General features: G+C 36.5%; 1 protein-coding gene across 2 annotated transcripts in view; it reads right to left on the bottom strand.

Annotated features, from left to right (window-relative positions):
• Positions 1-18,165, bottom strand: part of atp6v1h (ATPase H+ transporting V1 subunit H) — a 62,620-nt gene that overhangs the window by 17,850 nt on the left and 26,605 nt on the right. For both annotated transcript variants that reach the window (XM_051701602.1, XM_051701603.1), the window contains 3 exons: positions 9,013-9,191; positions 8,659-8,784; positions 7,123-7,224 (listed from right to left, as the gene is read on the bottom strand). In XM_051701602.1, coding sequence (XP_051557562.1) covers positions 7,123-7,224; positions 8,659-8,784; positions 9,013-9,191 — 407 coding nt within the window. The remainder of the gene's footprint in view (positions 1-7,122; positions 7,225-8,658; positions 8,785-9,012; positions 9,192-18,165) is intronic.

The following is an 18,165-nucleotide window of genomic DNA, read 5'->3' as shown; positions in this document are numbered from 1 at the left end:
GCTAATCAGTAAAATACAAAGGCCTTTCAATAAAAGACCAAAGAACTGACAACATTAAAATTCTGATTTGATGTTGCAACTGGAAAACATTATGAGCGAAAGTGAACAAATGTTTTTAACAAAAACAAAAAAGTTAGTTTGAAGGGGTAATACCATGAGAAATCACATTTTCCTTGATCTTTTGAGATTAAAAAAAAGTTTATTATACCTAAAACTTCCTCTACTGACCATTTATTGAAACTAAGGTTAAAAAACGAGACATTTGAAAACATAACTTATCGCCCACATTAGCATGTCAACAAAACCCATTTGCTATTCAAAACTTGGCCTGTCCAGTATGGGATCAAAATCCCGTCAAAAGTATTGCGGTCACGGATCCAAAAATAATAAGCATGAATCAAAATAATAAGCGTGAATCAAAAAATAATAAGCGCAAATAAAAAAATAATAAGTGCAAAAATAGAAAGTGTAGATCAAAATAATAAGTGCAGATCAAAATAATTAGTACAGATCAAAAAATAACAAGCATGAATCAAAAATATATAAACACATTTAAAATATGTTATGAACGCAAAGTCATCAGAATTGCAAACAAAATCACGTTTTCCTTGGTTATATTACGGTTTTATGTGCTGTCTGACAATTTTGCTCATATTTTCATTTTTTTTTTGTACGCTTACGCTGTATTTTTCTTTGCTTTTGTTTCCAAGTTCTGCGCTTGATTTTCCAAAACCTTTGAGTAGAGATTCATGTTAATCAGGGGGCGTTTTGCATCCCTATTGGTCCACTAGTTCTTGATCGACAGCTCCTCCTCAAGCAAATCATTCGAAGAGGGAAGGTGACGTCACTCCAATGCAACTCCGACAGCTGCTGCTCAGTATTATATTATTTGTGGTTGATAGATATGCTACTTGTGTCTGTTTTGAATATTTTCTGCCAGCTCTAGGAAACAATGTGTTGTCTGAGTAGGCCATTATTATAGTCCGTTAACACATGTATCGAGCCAGCTGAATTTAGTTTTTTAGTTGAGGCATTATTTAAGACTTCCTTGTTTGTAGGTTATTAGAAGGTAATTTAGACCTTCCAAAGAGGCTGTTATTGAAGGATGGGGCAGTTAAAAACTAAATTGGAGCTGTTAGCAAATGCAGCAAAGCACTGTTTAAAGCAAAGGGTGTTTACATAGTGGTCTAATCTCTTCCACTCTGCAGACACATCAACGGGTCCAAAAGGGGGCACTATGTTGTGAAAAAAGTTTCCGAATACACAAGTCAGGCATATGGAGTATTGTTTGAAAGCTTAGAATCTGAACTTTTCATAGATAACCATCCCTTCTGCATTTATTTTACATAAAATAACAAAATAAGGCTTGAAAACATTCGCGTTGAAAATTAGCGCCACCTGGAGTTCAAATGGTAGAAATATTAATATGAATATAAAAGTCTTTCAAATTGCACTTAAATAGACAAATCATATATCAGATTATATATAAAATCTCATTCTCAGGAATACTTATTTTGCAGCCCTAATACCACAGTTTGAAATATTTTTTAAAGAATCACAAAGTGAAATAAGATAAATGATCACTGCTGCTAAAAGCCCCAAATAGCTAAACATTTTTATATCTGCTTTTATCTTAGGCAGTTTTCTAAAATAAATTGGCAATTTTTCTTGTCTGTGAGCTTGCTTGTGTGAATAATCCAATGTTATATCTAGGGATGCACCGATCCGATACCTGGTTTTTAAAATGGATCGCGTATCGGTCCGACGAGCCCGATCCAAATCCGATACTGTGTGTTAGTCATGTTCGTTACTGTCAAGCTAAAAAAAATGACATAAAAGAACCATTAAAACACAAAGTAGTTCATATGACTCGTGCATTTTATTCAAAGCCACTTGAATGTGCAATAGCTCTGTGAATCACAAAAGGCTGTGTTTAATAAGTAAATATATAAAATGCAAGCGCAGCTCCAGCGCATTATTGAATGGCGCTGCTCTGTTTACACACACTTGCGGCTATTTTTAGCTTTCACGCAGTGCCCAATATTTGCATTTGGAATGGCACAGGAGGTGTTTTTTTTTTTTTTTTCAGAATTTGAATAAGAAGCAAATTAAACTACTGTGAACTTCCCTACAAACAGACACACACAGGACTTCCTGGAGAGTTCAGAATGTCAAAATAAAAGCGTTAGGGTTTTAAAAGTTAAAGGTGTCACGGAGAGAGTCACGGAGGGAGAGATATGAACTCAGTAGCAGGGTTTATTGATTGAAACAGTGATGTAAACATTGTGAGTAAATCCAGTTGAGCAGAGTGGCAAACAGCAGATGAGTAATATCCAGACAGGGTATAGACACGATGAACAGACAGCTCACAACAGTCTTATGACACTTGCAGGTAATAATGAAGACACAGTTTGACATACAGTGGCATGCAAAAGTTTGGGCACCCGTGATCAAAATTTCTGTTGCTGTGAATAGCTAAGCGAGCAAAAGATGGCCTGATTTCCAAAAGGCTTAAAGTTAAAGATGACACATTTCTTTAATATTTTAAGCAATTTTACTTTTGTATATTCATCTTTTACAGTTTCAAAATAACAAAAAAAGGGCCCGAAGCAAAAGTTTGGGCACCCTGCATGATCAGTACTTAGTAACACCCCCTGGCAAGTATTACAGCTTGTAAAAGCTTTTTGTAGCAGGCTAAATGTCTCTCAATTTTTGTTTGGGGGATTTTCGCCCATTCTTCCTGGCAAAAGGTTTCTACTTCTGTGATATTCTTGGTCCGTCTTGCATGCACTGCTCTTTTGAGGTCTATCCACAGATTTTCGATGATGTTTAGGTCGGGGGACTGTGAGGGCCATGGCAAAACCTTCAGCATGCGCCTCTTGAGGTAGTCCATTGTGGATTTTGAGGTGTGTTTAGGATCATTATCCTGTTGTAGAAGCAATCCTCTTTTCATCTTCAACTTTTTTACAGATGGTGTGATGTTTGCTTCCAGAATTTGCTGGTATTTAATTTAATCCATTCTTTCCTCTACCAGTGAAATGTTCCCCTGTGCCACTGGCATCAACACAAGCCCAAAGCATGATCGATCCACCCCCGTGCTTAACAGTTGGAGAGGTGTTCTTTTCACGAAATTTTGCACCCTTTTTTCTCCAAACATACCTTTGCTCATTGCGGCCAAAAAGTTATATTTTAACTTCATCAGCCCACAGGAAATGCATCAGTTTTGTTTAGATGTTCATTTGCAAACTTCTAACCCTGAAATTTGTGGTGAGGATGCAGGAAAGGTTTTCTTCTCATGACTCTTCCATGAAGGTCATATTTGTGCAGGTGTCGCTGCACAGTAGAACAGTGCACCACTACTCCAGAGTCTGCTAAATCTTCCTTAAGGTCTTTTGCAGTCAAACAGGGGTTTTTATTTGCCTTTTTAGCAATCCTACGAGGAGTACTCTATAAGTTTTCTTTGTCTTCCAGACCCCAACTTGAACTCCACCGTTCCTGTTAACTGCCATTTCTTAATTACATTATGAACTGAGGAAACGGCTATCTGAAAATGCTTTGCTATCTTCTTATAGCCTTCTCCTGCTTTTTGGGCATCAATTATTTTAATTTTCAGAGTGCTAAGCAGCTGCTTAGAGGAGCCCATGGCTGCTGATTGTTGGGACATGATTTGAGGAGTCAGAGTATGTATAAAGCTTTGAAATTTGCATCAACTGGCCTTTCCAAATGATGATTGTGAACAAGCCATAGCCCTAACAAGCTAATTAAGGTCTGAGACCTTGGTAAAAGTTATCCAAGTGCTCAAATCTCTTGGGGTGCCCAAACTTTTGCATGGTGTTCTTTTCCCTTTTTTCACTCAAATTGTACAAAATAAAAATTATACACTAATATTGCTTAAAATGTTGAAAAGAATGTATCATCTTTAACTTTATGCCTTTTGGAGATCAGTTCATCTTCTACTCACTTAACTATTCACAGCAACAGAAAGTTTGACCAGGGGTGCCCAAACTTTTGCATGCCACTGTAGTAGAAAGGTCAGGAGTCTCAGAGATACTATTGATGAGAACAGACAAAGGGTATGTGTGAAAGCGGGGTATATATGCAGTCCTTGATTAGCAACTAATGATATGCAGGTGCGTGTAATCAGAACTCAGGGGAGAGAGAGCAGTGAGGAAGAAAGAGAGAGAGAGACCGGTGGATCCATGACAAAAGGTGCACGATTGAGATATATTACTATATATTACTATTATAATATGTTATTATTATTATCATTTTACAAATTATAATCATATTTAAGTTGAATGGGTTCCAAAAAATAACTGTGTGTAGTTTCTTACAACTAAATTAAACAAAAAAGAGATCTGAATCCTTTAAAGTCCAGATACAAGTTTAAAAAAAAAAAAAGGCTTCTTTTCTACTGATGACTTATACTGGAATTACTGTTAATTTTGCTGCTACATTATTCAGTATACTAGTTAACAATAAAGTTTTTCTTAATAAGCTATACATTTATATTGAAATAATGTGTAGTTAGAGGTTTGTTTTTCTTTACATATTAAAGAGTACACCCAATTAGTTCCACACAGTAATGTAAATATATTCTAAACTGATTATGCAAAAAACAACAACACTGGTATTGGATCGGGTTCGTATAGGCCGATACTGAGATTTCAGATATCGGAATCGGAAGAGAAAAAGTGGTATCGGTGCATCCCTAGTTATATCTTAGATGTCCAGAACAAAATATGCAGTCCAGCAGGAAAAGAATACTAAATAAATAATCAGAAATAAATGTTATTGACTAAATATTGAGATAAAATGTTATACATCACAGCACATGGAGAGGATCTAAGCTTTCTAATGACACATAGTGTGAGTTTCTAGTCCACTCAGAGGCCGAGATATTTGATGAAACACTTGGGGTGGTGCATGAACTGAAAACTAGACTGAATGTCTATGGACGAGCACATCTGTGAGGGCTAAAATTAGTTAGAGGCCACCTACATTTAAGATCGGCATTTTGTGATGGAGGGTGATAGAGGAAACATAATTTTTTCTAGGGCTTTCTGCCATCTAGTGGAATTAAATAAGACTTTGTGGAGGGAGTTGGAGTGAACAGAACCAGAATTACATGCTTACAAATTTGGGACAACAACAAAAAAACTTTTATTTATTATAATTTTTTTTATAAATGAGACCAATTTTATGGTAATTAGTCCACAGTATGAGTTAATGGTGAGCTTTTAAATTTGAGTGTGAAAAATTGCAGGCAGCAGCCAAAAGTTGAAGAGGATAAAGGCACAGCAGCAAAAACATTTTAATTCCAAGGGTCAAAAGGAAAATATATGACTGATTGTGGCACAGAAAGCTTTATTAATATTATAAGTGGACCTTGAGGGGAAAATATTAATCAAAAATATATATGATCTCTTTAAAGTTCTGTTAAAAGAGCATCCAAAAAGTACACAGAGACACATTTTCCTCAGGTTTCATAATCATAATCTTGTAAGACGCTTTGTGAGTGATTCAAAATCACACACTTACACGACACCCCACTTGCTGAGAACTGCTAAATGAGACCTGCAATTTTCCATTTAAAGTAATTTTGAACTGACCTGAAATGTTCATGGTAAAACATTGTTTCTATCAGAGTAAAATATTATTGACAGTACCATTAGTCTCCCACTTTAGTGCTGCATGTAGGGTTCTGTGCTATAAATATTGTTGGCCATGGTTATTTTTAAATTATGTATCAAAATATATAAAGCTTTTAGCCATAATTCTACATGGATAGATAACATTCACTGAATATCACAATATTCAGTGATATTTTATGCATTTTTTATTTTAAACATAAGCTGCATCAAGAACAAAAGAGAGAAGGGTAACATCTCGGCACTTATCGCAAATGGGTGTAATTTATTTTTTGGACAAATGTTCATCTGCAAGTGGAGATCTGCAGAAGCTAATTTGTTTTTGGAGTGGTCTACTTATAGGGTTCATACCCGGGGTGACTGAGTCAAACGTGTCCCTGTAGATGCCGTTTGGTGTCTTCTAGGGATGGGGGCATTCTGAAGAGTATAGTGAGAGAGTGCGTTCTAAGTGGAGACCCTCAGGGAGACAAGAGTCTGGATTAGAGAAGGTATAAGCCACTCATAGTGAAGTTTGAAAGGAGTGAGGGATCACTCTACTTTTACACACTCTTACTGAGGGAACCTATATATACAGTGGCCCCAAAAAGTGTTGGGACACTTAAGCCCCACTTAATAATCTATGTCTATCTTTGCATTTCATAACAAAATATCAAATGAAGTGACAGTTATTTTAAAGAAATACAACACAAGCACACTGTTTAAGCAAAACATTTCACAAAAAGATGTTTGATCCATTTCAAATCATAAAATAATTGTTCAAAATTTAGACACACAGTATCAGTAGACTTTTTTGGTTGTCAAATTTAGTTAAACATCTCTATAGATAATGAAATTAACTACACCTGTGGTTATTCTGCTAGAACCCACATGTGAGCTCAAGTGGAAGTGACTTTATACATCCACTGAAAATCACCTTGACACCAGTTGTTAATTTAAAAAATGGCTAAGAAAAGTATAGTTAGTTCTGAGAAAAGCTCTAGCATCATTTGCAGTTTGCAGATGATGCTTGTTTTTATATTTTGTATCTAATGCAGACATTCAGACATTTTTAAGTGTGACTTCACTGTCCAAAAGAGACCATAACCCTTTTTGGGAGGCCACTGTATATCCAGAAAGAGAGGCAAGATGTGTATTCTTGCATGCATCTAAAATTCATTAGTTGATCATGAATGTTACGTGCCAAAAAGTTTAATTGCAAAGCTTTGGCAGAATCTTGCAATATGTCAGCCTGGATGAGTTGGTTTGCTGCTCCCTTTGAAGTGATGTAAATGTAAATTGACACTGATAACATAGTTAGCATGAAGACACCACAGACAGTAATAACTCTAACCTGGGTGATTCTCTGCCCTATAAACAAACAGAGCTACAGGATATTTGAGTTTTGAAAAACTATCACAAAATTACACAGCCGAAGAAGCTTGAGCCAGAGAAATGGGCGTTTACAGCTAAAGGATGAAGGATGCTGTCTCACCTCTTGCCCCGAGGGTAATGTCTCACGTATTCTCCCACATCATGAGCTGCAACAGCAATAACCTGAGGGTCATCCGACACTTCCAACAACCTGGTCAGTATCCTGGCAGGAAGCACAAACACACAATCATTTCAGGTCCCCCAAAAGCAATCATAAACACCTCTAGGGCAATACTAAGCCCACACTGAGCAAATATATCTCAGGCTACTGTACAGCTGGAGATGTGCTGTTTACTTCTGTCAGTGAAAGGTTCTATTAGCTCAATAAGAAACAAATATGGGGAAACACATAGCAAGAGGCTTGTTGTTCTGAGGATATGAGTTCAGAAGTTTTGCCAAAGCCTTTGGCTTATTTGTTTCTGCTCACAAACAATAGCTCAAGTATCAGAAAGGTCTACATCGTATAAAAGCATTAAATTATAACAGCCGTGCATAATACACTGAGATCAAGAGATAGAGAGGAAAAGGAGAGAGGAACAGAAGTAAAATACAAATTGCTAAGTGCTAAAATTGAGCCTTTGTGCTGAGATGAGTAGATTAGGATTTAAACAGAGCTGTCAAAAGGGTTGAGCAGACACATGATTAAACTACTGAGAGACAATGATGAAAATGTGCATTTGAACTGTGGCAACTCGGCTCTGGCTTCAACTTGTGTGACCTTCACCAGAGAGGGAGGAGAAGAGTACAAAAACACAAACGCACACACACACACACACACACACACACACATGTTGGTGCAGCTATCACTATGAGGACTCTCCATAGACATAATGATTTTTATACTGTGCGAACTATAGATTCTGTCCCCTAACCCTAACCCTCACAAAAAACTTTCTGCATTTTTACATTTTCAATAAAACAGCGTTTAGTATGATTTTTAAGCAATTTAAATTATGGGGACACTAGTAATGTCCTCATAAACCACATTTATAGCATAATACCCTTGTAATTACCAGTTTGTAACCTAAAAAAAAGTCCTCATAAACCACTTAAACCTGCCCACACACGCACACGCACGCACACACAATGTAGGCTAATTCAGAAAGAACAGCTTGTATAAAAGTGTACATTGTTTTTCAAAAACAGTAATTTAACCATCCCCCCAATAATATAAAAATCATTCCAATCCATCTCCAAACACTTGACCTCTGCTAACACATTTTAGTGTAAAAGAAGAGAGAACTAAAAACACTAATTACCATAATTCATACTGTGCATACGGTATCACTGCACACAGGACGCATGTTTTAAAGCAACCACATCCACATGGTAATATTCTTAAAGGGATAGTTGCTTTAAAAACTCATAAAATGCACACAAAAGGAATAAAAGGAGCTATTAAATGGAAATAATAAAGTGATGGAGAGAGACAGAGAGTGGGAACACGATTGGGAAATGTCACAAGCTGGATTCAAACTTGAGTTGTTTGCATGAGCACCACAACCTAATGTGTCAGAGCACTAACCACAAGGACATATCTCAGACAATTTCACAGTTTTAATAATGAAAGACCAGTTTTTTTTTATTTTTAACTTACTTCAGCAGCTCATAGTTCTTCTCATTTAGGCGAACAGCATTTTCCCTCCAGAACTTCTCGGATTTGTGCACTGGACTCCACTCCAGACGGCCAGACTTCAGCTCAGAGCTGTACTCATCGAAAGAGCTGCATGAAGAACAGGGGAAAACACTATCAATTAATGAAATAGAACATTCTGAAAACTTGCATGTTTATTAGGTGCTACTTGTTTCAAATCAAAAAGGGAAATGGAAAATGCACACAGCAGTCACACTCAGGTCTCAGGAGGCTATATATATATATATATATATATATATATATATATATATATATATATATATATATATATATATATATATATATAAAGGCTTTTACCTGAGATCCTGAACGCTCTCTCCCAGTCTCTCAAGCAGAAACTTGATGTCATCAGTAATGTCTTCATCATCGTATTTCTGCTGGTCCAGGTTCTCCAGCTGTTTAAGCACTTTGCACTGGATCATGGCAAGAGCGTATTCTTGACGAGTCTCTCTTTCAGCAGACTTCTCCAGCAGGTTCTACAACAACAACCCCACCAAACTCATGACCATCATAAACTGTAGCATATACTCAAGATAATGTTCAGCAGTACCACAAATTAGGATTTCTGCAACAAATACACACTATGGTGAGTGTTTTTAAATTGCACAAACAGATATTTACATTAACTTCTCAATTAAGGCAAGCATTTCCTTTCATTAGGTTTTCAAAGGGGATACCATGTTCCCATGGTGTTTAGTATTAGTGCCCGACCAATTTATCTGGCACTACAGATATATCGGTATCAGCATATATGTTTACCGATATGCGCAGATATGAAAACCTTTTTTCAGAACATATAATGCAGAAAACAATGCTTTAGAATTGGTGTCATAACGTAGTTGTCCAGCAGAGCGTGCTACGACTCTTCACTGATAACAGAGCTGAGCTGACGGTGGTTCTACAGACAGTGCGGAGTTAAGCAGTGCAGTGATAAGTGGCGCGGAGTTAAGCGGTGTCTTCACGGTAAGTTGCTAACTAGTTTGTGAAAAACATACTGGAAAGTTAATAAACAAGGACCCAATAATTTTCCCTTTTCAATATAACGAATATAAGGTTAACCCTGTCCCTGACAACCATGTCACTCATGTTTATCACATCTCTTTGCCATGTTAGCCAGCTATAGTTTGTCAGAGAATATTTTTGAAGCTCAGCAGACAACAGTGTGGTGGTGGATTGTGTCTGTTGAGTGTTGATTTCACGCTATGTTGTTACCTAGTTGGTGAGACGCAATGTTGGAAAGTAAATAAAGTCCATCTTTTGCTCTCCATGACGAGCTTATAGCTAACTAGCTAACCACATAGCTACTTTCATTGCTTGTCAGCTGAGTGGAAGCTAATGTGTACACATGCATTCACAAAACTGTTTTGTTCAGGATTTGCAGTTTGGTACACCCTTCAACCGAACAATTCCAGTCATTGCATTTACAAACTGTAATATTTAAAAGTCTGGTTTTCCACCATTGAAAGTTTCCGCTGAACTTGTATAGCAGAATATGGTGTAACACCGCTGCTGCTGTTTATCTCTTGACTCAGCAGGTGTAAATGCTTCTTGTTTTACAACCTGCCCCTAATTGACTGGCAGTATTAAAATAGTAAGCATTTGACTGATACTAAACAGTACTACTGATGTTTATTTAGCTATTTATTTTATTTGTATTAATTCTTTGTTTAAATGGTGAGCAACTGACTGATACTGAACATACAGTACTGATGTTTATTTAGCTATAATTTTAATTTATTCTTTATTTAAATGGTCAGCCATTGACTGATACTAAACATACAGTACTGATTTTTATTTAGCTATTTATTGTATTTTTATTTATTCTATATTTAAAAATGGTCAGCAACCGACTGATACTAAACATACAGTACTGATTTTTAATTAGCTATTTATTGCAAAGCAGCCTTCTGAGTACATTTGCATAGCCATATCGGTGCAAAATCGGTGTACAATCCACATAGAAAATGTCTGCTTTCTTTCCAGCTCAAAAATTAGCTATATCGGCCACCATATCGGTAATCGTGAATTTTTCCCCTCTAAAATCGGTATCGGTCTAAAAAAAAAAAATCCCATATCGGTCGGGCTCTCTTTAGTATTAAAGAAGACATAAGACCTAAGTTCAATGTCTTTGGCTTTTGCAGTCAAATATTTCAGTTAATTAAATGCTACTTCCCTTTGAGAGAGAGAATGCAGAGCATGTAATTAACTCTTTAAATTACAATGTGAATTATTGAGATGCATGTTGTAAGGAAAATGTCAGGGTGTACAGACTTTAAATGTGCATTTGCTGAATTTTTTCCCTCTTCTTGAGGACAGAATTTTTTTTTGCAACCACATAGTGTTACAGTAGTGTTTTGCAGACACCTGTTTGACATGGACCCTTTGGAGTTCAATGGAGAACCAATAGTGAATCTCAGCACTGTGCAAAGCAATGTGACCTGATCAGGAAATTATGTCATATTAAAATAAGTGTTGTTTTGTCTCAGAGTTAAAAAATCGGTTCATTTGGAAATGCTAAAAGGAATTGACTTTCTTTTCAAACCCTTTGCTCTCAGCAGGACTAAGTGTTGCTCATTGAAAGCTCATTTAGAGACATGCCTTCGTTTGACATCACTGAAATATTCAATTCTTCTAGATGCTACCAGAATTCAGTCATCAACTCAAATTGCTTAGATCGCAATGGATAAAATATCAAATTAGCTCATGCCACCGATCTAAGTTAATATCAGTTAATGGAAAAGATGATGCTCAGATGTAAAAAAAAAAAAAAATAGCTGCAAATAACGATTAACGGGGTTCAAGCATTTAAGGTCCTTTAAGTACATATGCAACAGATATTAAGTATTAATTAGACAGCCTCTTAGCAACTAAAACAACGTTAATGTGCCTTCATTTTGAGAAACATCAGGTGAAGCAGCACACAGATATGGTATTTTTTTACATTACTGACTGTTATAGCGCCACTAAGGGGCATAGGTATGCAAATATTTTCATGTGTCCTCAGAATGATGCCATACATAAGTGTCTCAAATTTTGTGAAAAGATCTCATTCCGTTCAAGAGTTATAACTGTTTAAGTAAAAGTGGCCATGCCCTATGCATAAGTTTTGGTGTAGTTTTGCGACAATGAATCTAAAGTTAAAACTATTTTTGTTAATTATTATTAATGGGATTCCAGAGAATCTTTCTGCACTGGTTTGGTTCCGATCGGGTGAACGGCCTAGGACTAGTTCAAATAGCTGCTAAAAGTTTATTTTTTTGATGGCGGCCATGTTTTTCAAGGAATGCAACTGTTCTCATAGACCTTGATGGCACCTTGGTCACAGGCACTGCATGCATAATTTAAAGTCGATCGGCCAAGCAGTTCCATTGTTAGAGCCTTTTTGACATTTTTTACTATTATAGCGCCACCAAAAGGTAGACACCCACAATGACCTTAGAATAACCCTATACATATTTGTCCCAGATTTGGTGAGAATATCTGATTCCGTTCAGGAGTTTTAACCATTTTAGTAAAAGTGGCCACAGCCATTATGTGCATTTTGGCATACCGTTTGATGATGAATCAAAATTTCCAAAATCCTTTGATAACTTTTCATTTTGGGACTCCAGAGATTTTTCTGAACTGGTTTGGTTCTGATCGGGCGAACGGCCAAGGACTAGTTCGAAAAAGTAGTTTATCAAATAATGTCAAGTATTTATTGAATGTTTCAGACCAATGAGGCAAAGTTGTTCAGAATGAGGATATCTACAATATGGTATGAATAATGTGTTTCTTTGTGAAACACAGCAGTATATATATAAAGAGTTACACGCATGTAAAACGCGACAGAACCCTCCCGGTTGCCAATATTGCACAGACCTCTTAGGCCAAGAAACAAACAGGCCCACCAGTTTTTGTTCTGATCTGCCTTATTTAACCCTATATAAAAGCTGCTGAAATCTGATTGGTCGATAGTGGTCATGTTTTTCAAGATATGCGAATGTCCTCTGTTGATGGCACCTTGGACAAAGACACTTCATGCACAATTTCAAGTCGATCGGACCAACGGTTCCATAGTTAGAGCCATTTTTAGTTTTTTAATTATTATAGTGCCACCAAGAGGCAGTGGCATGCAACTTTTTTTGTATGTTGTCAGTATGACTCCATACATAAATGTTCCAAATTTGAAGATAATATCTCAATCCTTTCAAAAGTTATAACCATTTCTGTAAAGTCGCCACACCCAGTACGTACGTTTTGACGTAACGTTTGGTGATAAATCAAAATTCCAAAATTACTTGGATATATTTTCATATTAGGATTATGCTGAATCTTTCTGTACTGGTTTGGTTCCGTTCGGGCGAATGGCCTAGGACGAGTTTGTTTTGAATTTTTTTCAAACAATCAAAAATAGTGTGAAAACGAAGGGGCGGAGGCAAAAATGTCCGGATCTTAAAATAATTTTGTTTCTAACATTAACTGTTCAAGATTTATGGCCCAAAATGTGATTTTTTTTTTATTTATTTATTTTGTTTGGTTTTTTTTTTGTTTACTATAGCAACTTTATCATGGTGCACTTAGATTTATAACAAATTGTAACTTTACTACTCATCATTGTGAGTTGTATAATAGGGTCACTTGACACTCATTGTCCACACGTAGACTAAAGCATTGGTATCTGTTCATTTATAAATAACTTTTGGGCTTATTGCCATCATATCTCTGTTCTCTTACCCAACAGAAAATTACTGTGAAGTATTCCTTACATTCTCAGAATTTCTATACCCTTTCAGTTCCATTTGTTTGAACAGAATTAGGGAAACAAGCTGCCACCTGTGATTGGAACACTCTACAAAATGATTTAAAGATAAAAAGGCTCATGTCAATGTGTACTTTTAAATATCTTTTTTGAGAATTTGAGAAAGACATATCGATTTGCAAATGTTTTTAAATATTTTTTCTCTTTTAACTTTGAGAATGTATTTTTTCATTTGTATTTGTATCGTTATATGTTATTTAAGACTGTAAACATCTGCGGCTGCCTGTCTTGGCCAGGACACTTCTGTAGAAGAGATTCTTAATCTCAGTGAGTTTTATTTCCTGGTTAAATAAAGGACAAATAAAAATAAAAATAAATAAAATAGCGCCACCTATGGGCCGATCAGGCCTTGTCAATGCGCACGGCGAGCCAGCCGGGCTACTACCATCCCTGAAATTTTCATGTCTCTAGGCCTTATGGTTTGGTCAGCACAATCAGTTTTAGGGCAGAATAATAATAATAATAAATATAGCTGCAAGCAGCAATTATTGGGGTTAAGGCACCATAGGGCCTTTAAGCCCATGTTCTGCATTATATTAAGCATTTCTTAAACAATATGCAACACAGACAATGCACAAATTGAATACAAATTGCCAACTCAATGGGAATAGAGGTCCCGTTGTTAAAGTCATTTTACATTTTGTTATTTTTATAGTGCCACCAAGTGGCCAAGACCCATTTCTTTGTATGTTTGTCCTCAGAATAAGCCCTTACATAAGTGTCAAATTTTGTGACAAAATCTCATTCCGTTTAAGAGTTATAGCTATTTAAGTAAAATGGCCCAATCCACTACTTATATTTTGGCATGCAATCGACACATAAAATCAAAAGTTCAATATTTTTATAATAATTATTGATAAATAGACTCCAAAGTATCTTATGGCACTGGTTTCGTTTGAACTGAGCAAAAAACCTAGGACTAGTTCGCAAAAGTATGTTTTTAACTTAATCTCAAAATGAATGGTTTGACTGACACCAATGGTTCTTGAGGCAAAGTTGTTCAGAATGAGAAGAGCTATCATATGACATGAATTACTTGTGTTTTTTGAAAACACTGCATTATATAAAACCGTTAAAGTCACACAAAAATCGTGATAGCACCTCCCAGTGGCTGATTTAAAAAAAATAAATGTGCACACACCTCTTAGGCCAAGAGTCAAATAGGTCCACCGAGTTTCGTTCCGATCGACCTTTGTTAACCTTGTCTAATAGCTACTGAAATCTGATTGGCCGATAGCGGCCATGTTTCTCAACATACGCAAATGTCCTCATAAACAATGATGGCAGCTAAGACACACACACTGCATGCAAAGTTTGAAGCCAATTGGACCAACGGTTCTGTAGTTATAGCGAATTTCATGTTTTTCCTGTTATAATGCCACCAAGTGGCAAAACCGCGCAGATTTTTTTATGCGTCCTCAGATTGAGCCCATACATAAGTATGTCAAGTTTGGTGAAAATATTTCAATTTGTTCAAGAGTTATAGCCATTTATGTAAAAGTGGCAACGCCCACTTCTTTTATTTTGGCGTGCCGTAGCTACCGTGAATCGAAAGTCCAAACGTTTTTTGACAGCTATTGATATTTAGACTCCATAGAATCTTTTGGCACTGGTTTTGTCCCTCTGGGCTAGAACCCCTAAAAAAAAAAAAAAACGGACAGGATATTGATAATCAAGTGAATCCAATTTTTTCCCCATTTCTGCTGGGTTGATAGAGCCTCAGAGTTTGGCTGCAAGTTTTATGACAGACTCAAGGAAGCATACAAATTCATTTCTTTTCAAGCACCCACAGAAGACTCTAAAACGAGTTAAGCATTGATTACTTTGATGAAACAGAACCGGATCTCATTTCGATGGTCCTGAATTATTGTTTCTGAGACGCTTCAATTTGCAGCTTGCAGAGAAGAAACTAAGTAATTATTAGGCATCTCATTGCTTCTCAGCAGCTTTAAATCAGCAGAACAATGATATTATAATACCGTAAAGCCCCTGACAAAATTGAACAATTAGAGTCGAAAGCTCTGCCATCCTGTATTACGTCAGGATGTCATGCTGTTGCATGTATGAAGGGCAGCAAAGATTTTTAACAGAGGGAGTGATGGTGGTGGGGGTTATAGGTGTACAAAGGAAGAGTTCATATCAAGCAACAGTGGCAGACTCCTAATAGAGCGAGCGCTGCAGCGTTGAATTACGTGAGTAATGCATTTTAAAGAGGTGATGAACAGCGCTGGCATTTTAATTTGCAGCCTGTTTCAATGCAGACTGCTGTAAGGCAATTTGACAGGATATTGACAGGTTTGCTGTAAACAAATTCTATGCAGTCTGGAAACATTTATCTCAGACAAAGTTTTCATACCTATAATCATTTTGAGATTGGGAAAGTCAAACATTAACAAGAACAACAAAAAATGCTGATGTACTTTATGAATTATGTATTATAGTGAGTCATCTCCTTTATCAAACCCTATTCCAGATGCACAGCATGTATTACTTCTCATCTAACATGCCATTTCAAAAGTTGAGAGGAAGTCTTCATACATTTATACAAACAACATTTCTGGACATTATGCTGGTGTTGCAGCATACTTAATAAATCATTCTCACTGTGAACAGGTCAGAAATCTGACCAGCCCAATGTACAGTGGCCGATAACAAGATGATGGATTGTTGGCACAGTGCTGCCCTACACCTTCCTCTATGACATTTTACATCTATGCATACTAAAACACTGCCTTCTCGTTCAGTGGAAATAAGGCATTGATGGATGACTAGTCAGTGTTGCTTGCTTTCCTAAACGTACCGGTAAATGAATATTTTAAAAAGAGACATTCAACTGGAGAATAACTAGATAATCCACTACGATGGATGGATGGATGGTGGGAGTTATGATAGAACGCTAGAATGCAAGATAGAAAGCTAGATAGCTAGATAGATAGATAGCTAGACAGATAGATCAATATAATGACTGAACGATAGACAGATCGATAAATTGACAGATTGATTGAAAGAAAGTCAAGGAAAATACTGTAGCTATAGGTGTTGGGAATGACTATAATAATTTTCTTTTTTTTTTTTTCAGTTTGTGGTCTTGAACAGTCATTTAATTTCATTTTATCTGTTCCCTTGGAGAACTGACTCAGACCAAATGATGTACCAAATCATCATATATACATAATGGCATCTCCTATGCTGAGAACAGAGCTATGCAGTTGACTACATAACATCAATAAAAAAGATGTCTTTATAAAGACATATTGTTTACTTACTTCAAATAAAAGTTATAATGTAAAAAGGCCCATAATCAGGTTCAATAATTGGTTGATCAACATGCATAGCAGTTCGAAACTAGGCTAGACTACAAACCAATATCCTAATTCCTGGATAATATCCTTAATCTTCAGTGTTTTAAGCATTGCTTTGGTCTCTATGTATAACTACGGTGAAGAGTGCACAGATGTGGAACATAAATAATGGCAAATGTGCAGAGGCAGATCCATTGATAGCTGCAAAATGGAAGCCATGTAACAGGAACAGAGAGAGAATACCTGGTCAGGACAACTTAATAAGCTCTTCAGCAGGTGAGATGAATGAAGCGCTGCACTTTAATTCAATACCGTCAGCAACGTGGACAGTGAATTCATTACCTAACTCTAATGCCAACAACAGAGCCAGCTTTCAGGGCTAATTTGAACATTAAATACAGCAGCACCCAGACCACCATGAGCAGGAAAATGAAATACAGAATGAAAATAACAAGGAGCCTGTTTTCTGTGCCTCTTTCATGTATTAAACAAATATGTGCCTGCACTGCAGAGTTAAAGTAATAAGCCCAACGAAAGATAAAATGCCTTAGGACTACATTTAGTCTTGCACTATATCCTAATTCAAATGATCAACATGTGCAGGAAGGGCAATATGGAGTTTTTTTAGTTTCTAGTCTGAAATGGCAAAGCACTGAAAGGTTGATTACGCGACAGAGTGTGGAAAAGATTTAAATGAGCGCTTTTGTCAGTCTTCAACCTTAATAAGGTAATAATGGGGCTCTTGGTGCATTCATCATGAAAGCTCTGGGAAAATTAAATCCTTTCAGAAAGAAAGTATAAGTGATCTGCTAATGGACTTTGAAGAGGACACATTTTCCAAGGAGAGATGCCCTGATCTGAAATAAGTGAGAAATAGACCACACCCATGAATATGAAAAGGAATGGGAAAATGCACTTTTTATCCATCTAAAAAAAAAAAAAAAAGAAAATGGTAGAGCATTATGAATTGAATAGCCTGGCATCAGACTTGATATCTCATTAACTATATTTGAGTAGATGTTTATATGACACCTTTACTTATTTTCATTTAGCAGATGCTTTCAACCAACATACTAAAAGTACTGTAATTGCAGCGACAGTCTCTCTGGAAATGACTGGGGTTAAGTGTCTAACTCAAAGACTCAATGTTAACAGTGCAGGGTTGTTATGACAGTAATTCTTTCGATCTCACTGGCTATGTCAACAGAGACAATGCTGGGATTTCAGCCTTAGGGAGGAATATTTCTTGCTTTTAGTGTGACAGGTTCAAATCTTGATAGACTGGAAATTGTTTTAATACAACAGTTAAAATAGCATCTGTGTGTCAGTAGATGTAATATATCAGTA

Source organism: Myxocyprinus asiaticus, chromosome 6 (genome assembly GCF_019703515.2).
Source record: "Myxocyprinus asiaticus isolate MX2 ecotype Aquarium Trade chromosome 6, UBuf_Myxa_2, whole genome shotgun sequence".
Lineage (NCBI taxonomy): Eukaryota > Metazoa > Chordata > Actinopteri > Cypriniformes > Catostomidae > Myxocyprinus > Myxocyprinus asiaticus.
Note: the sequence above shows the minus strand (reverse complement) of the source record. Positions and strands in the feature narration are given on the sequence as shown.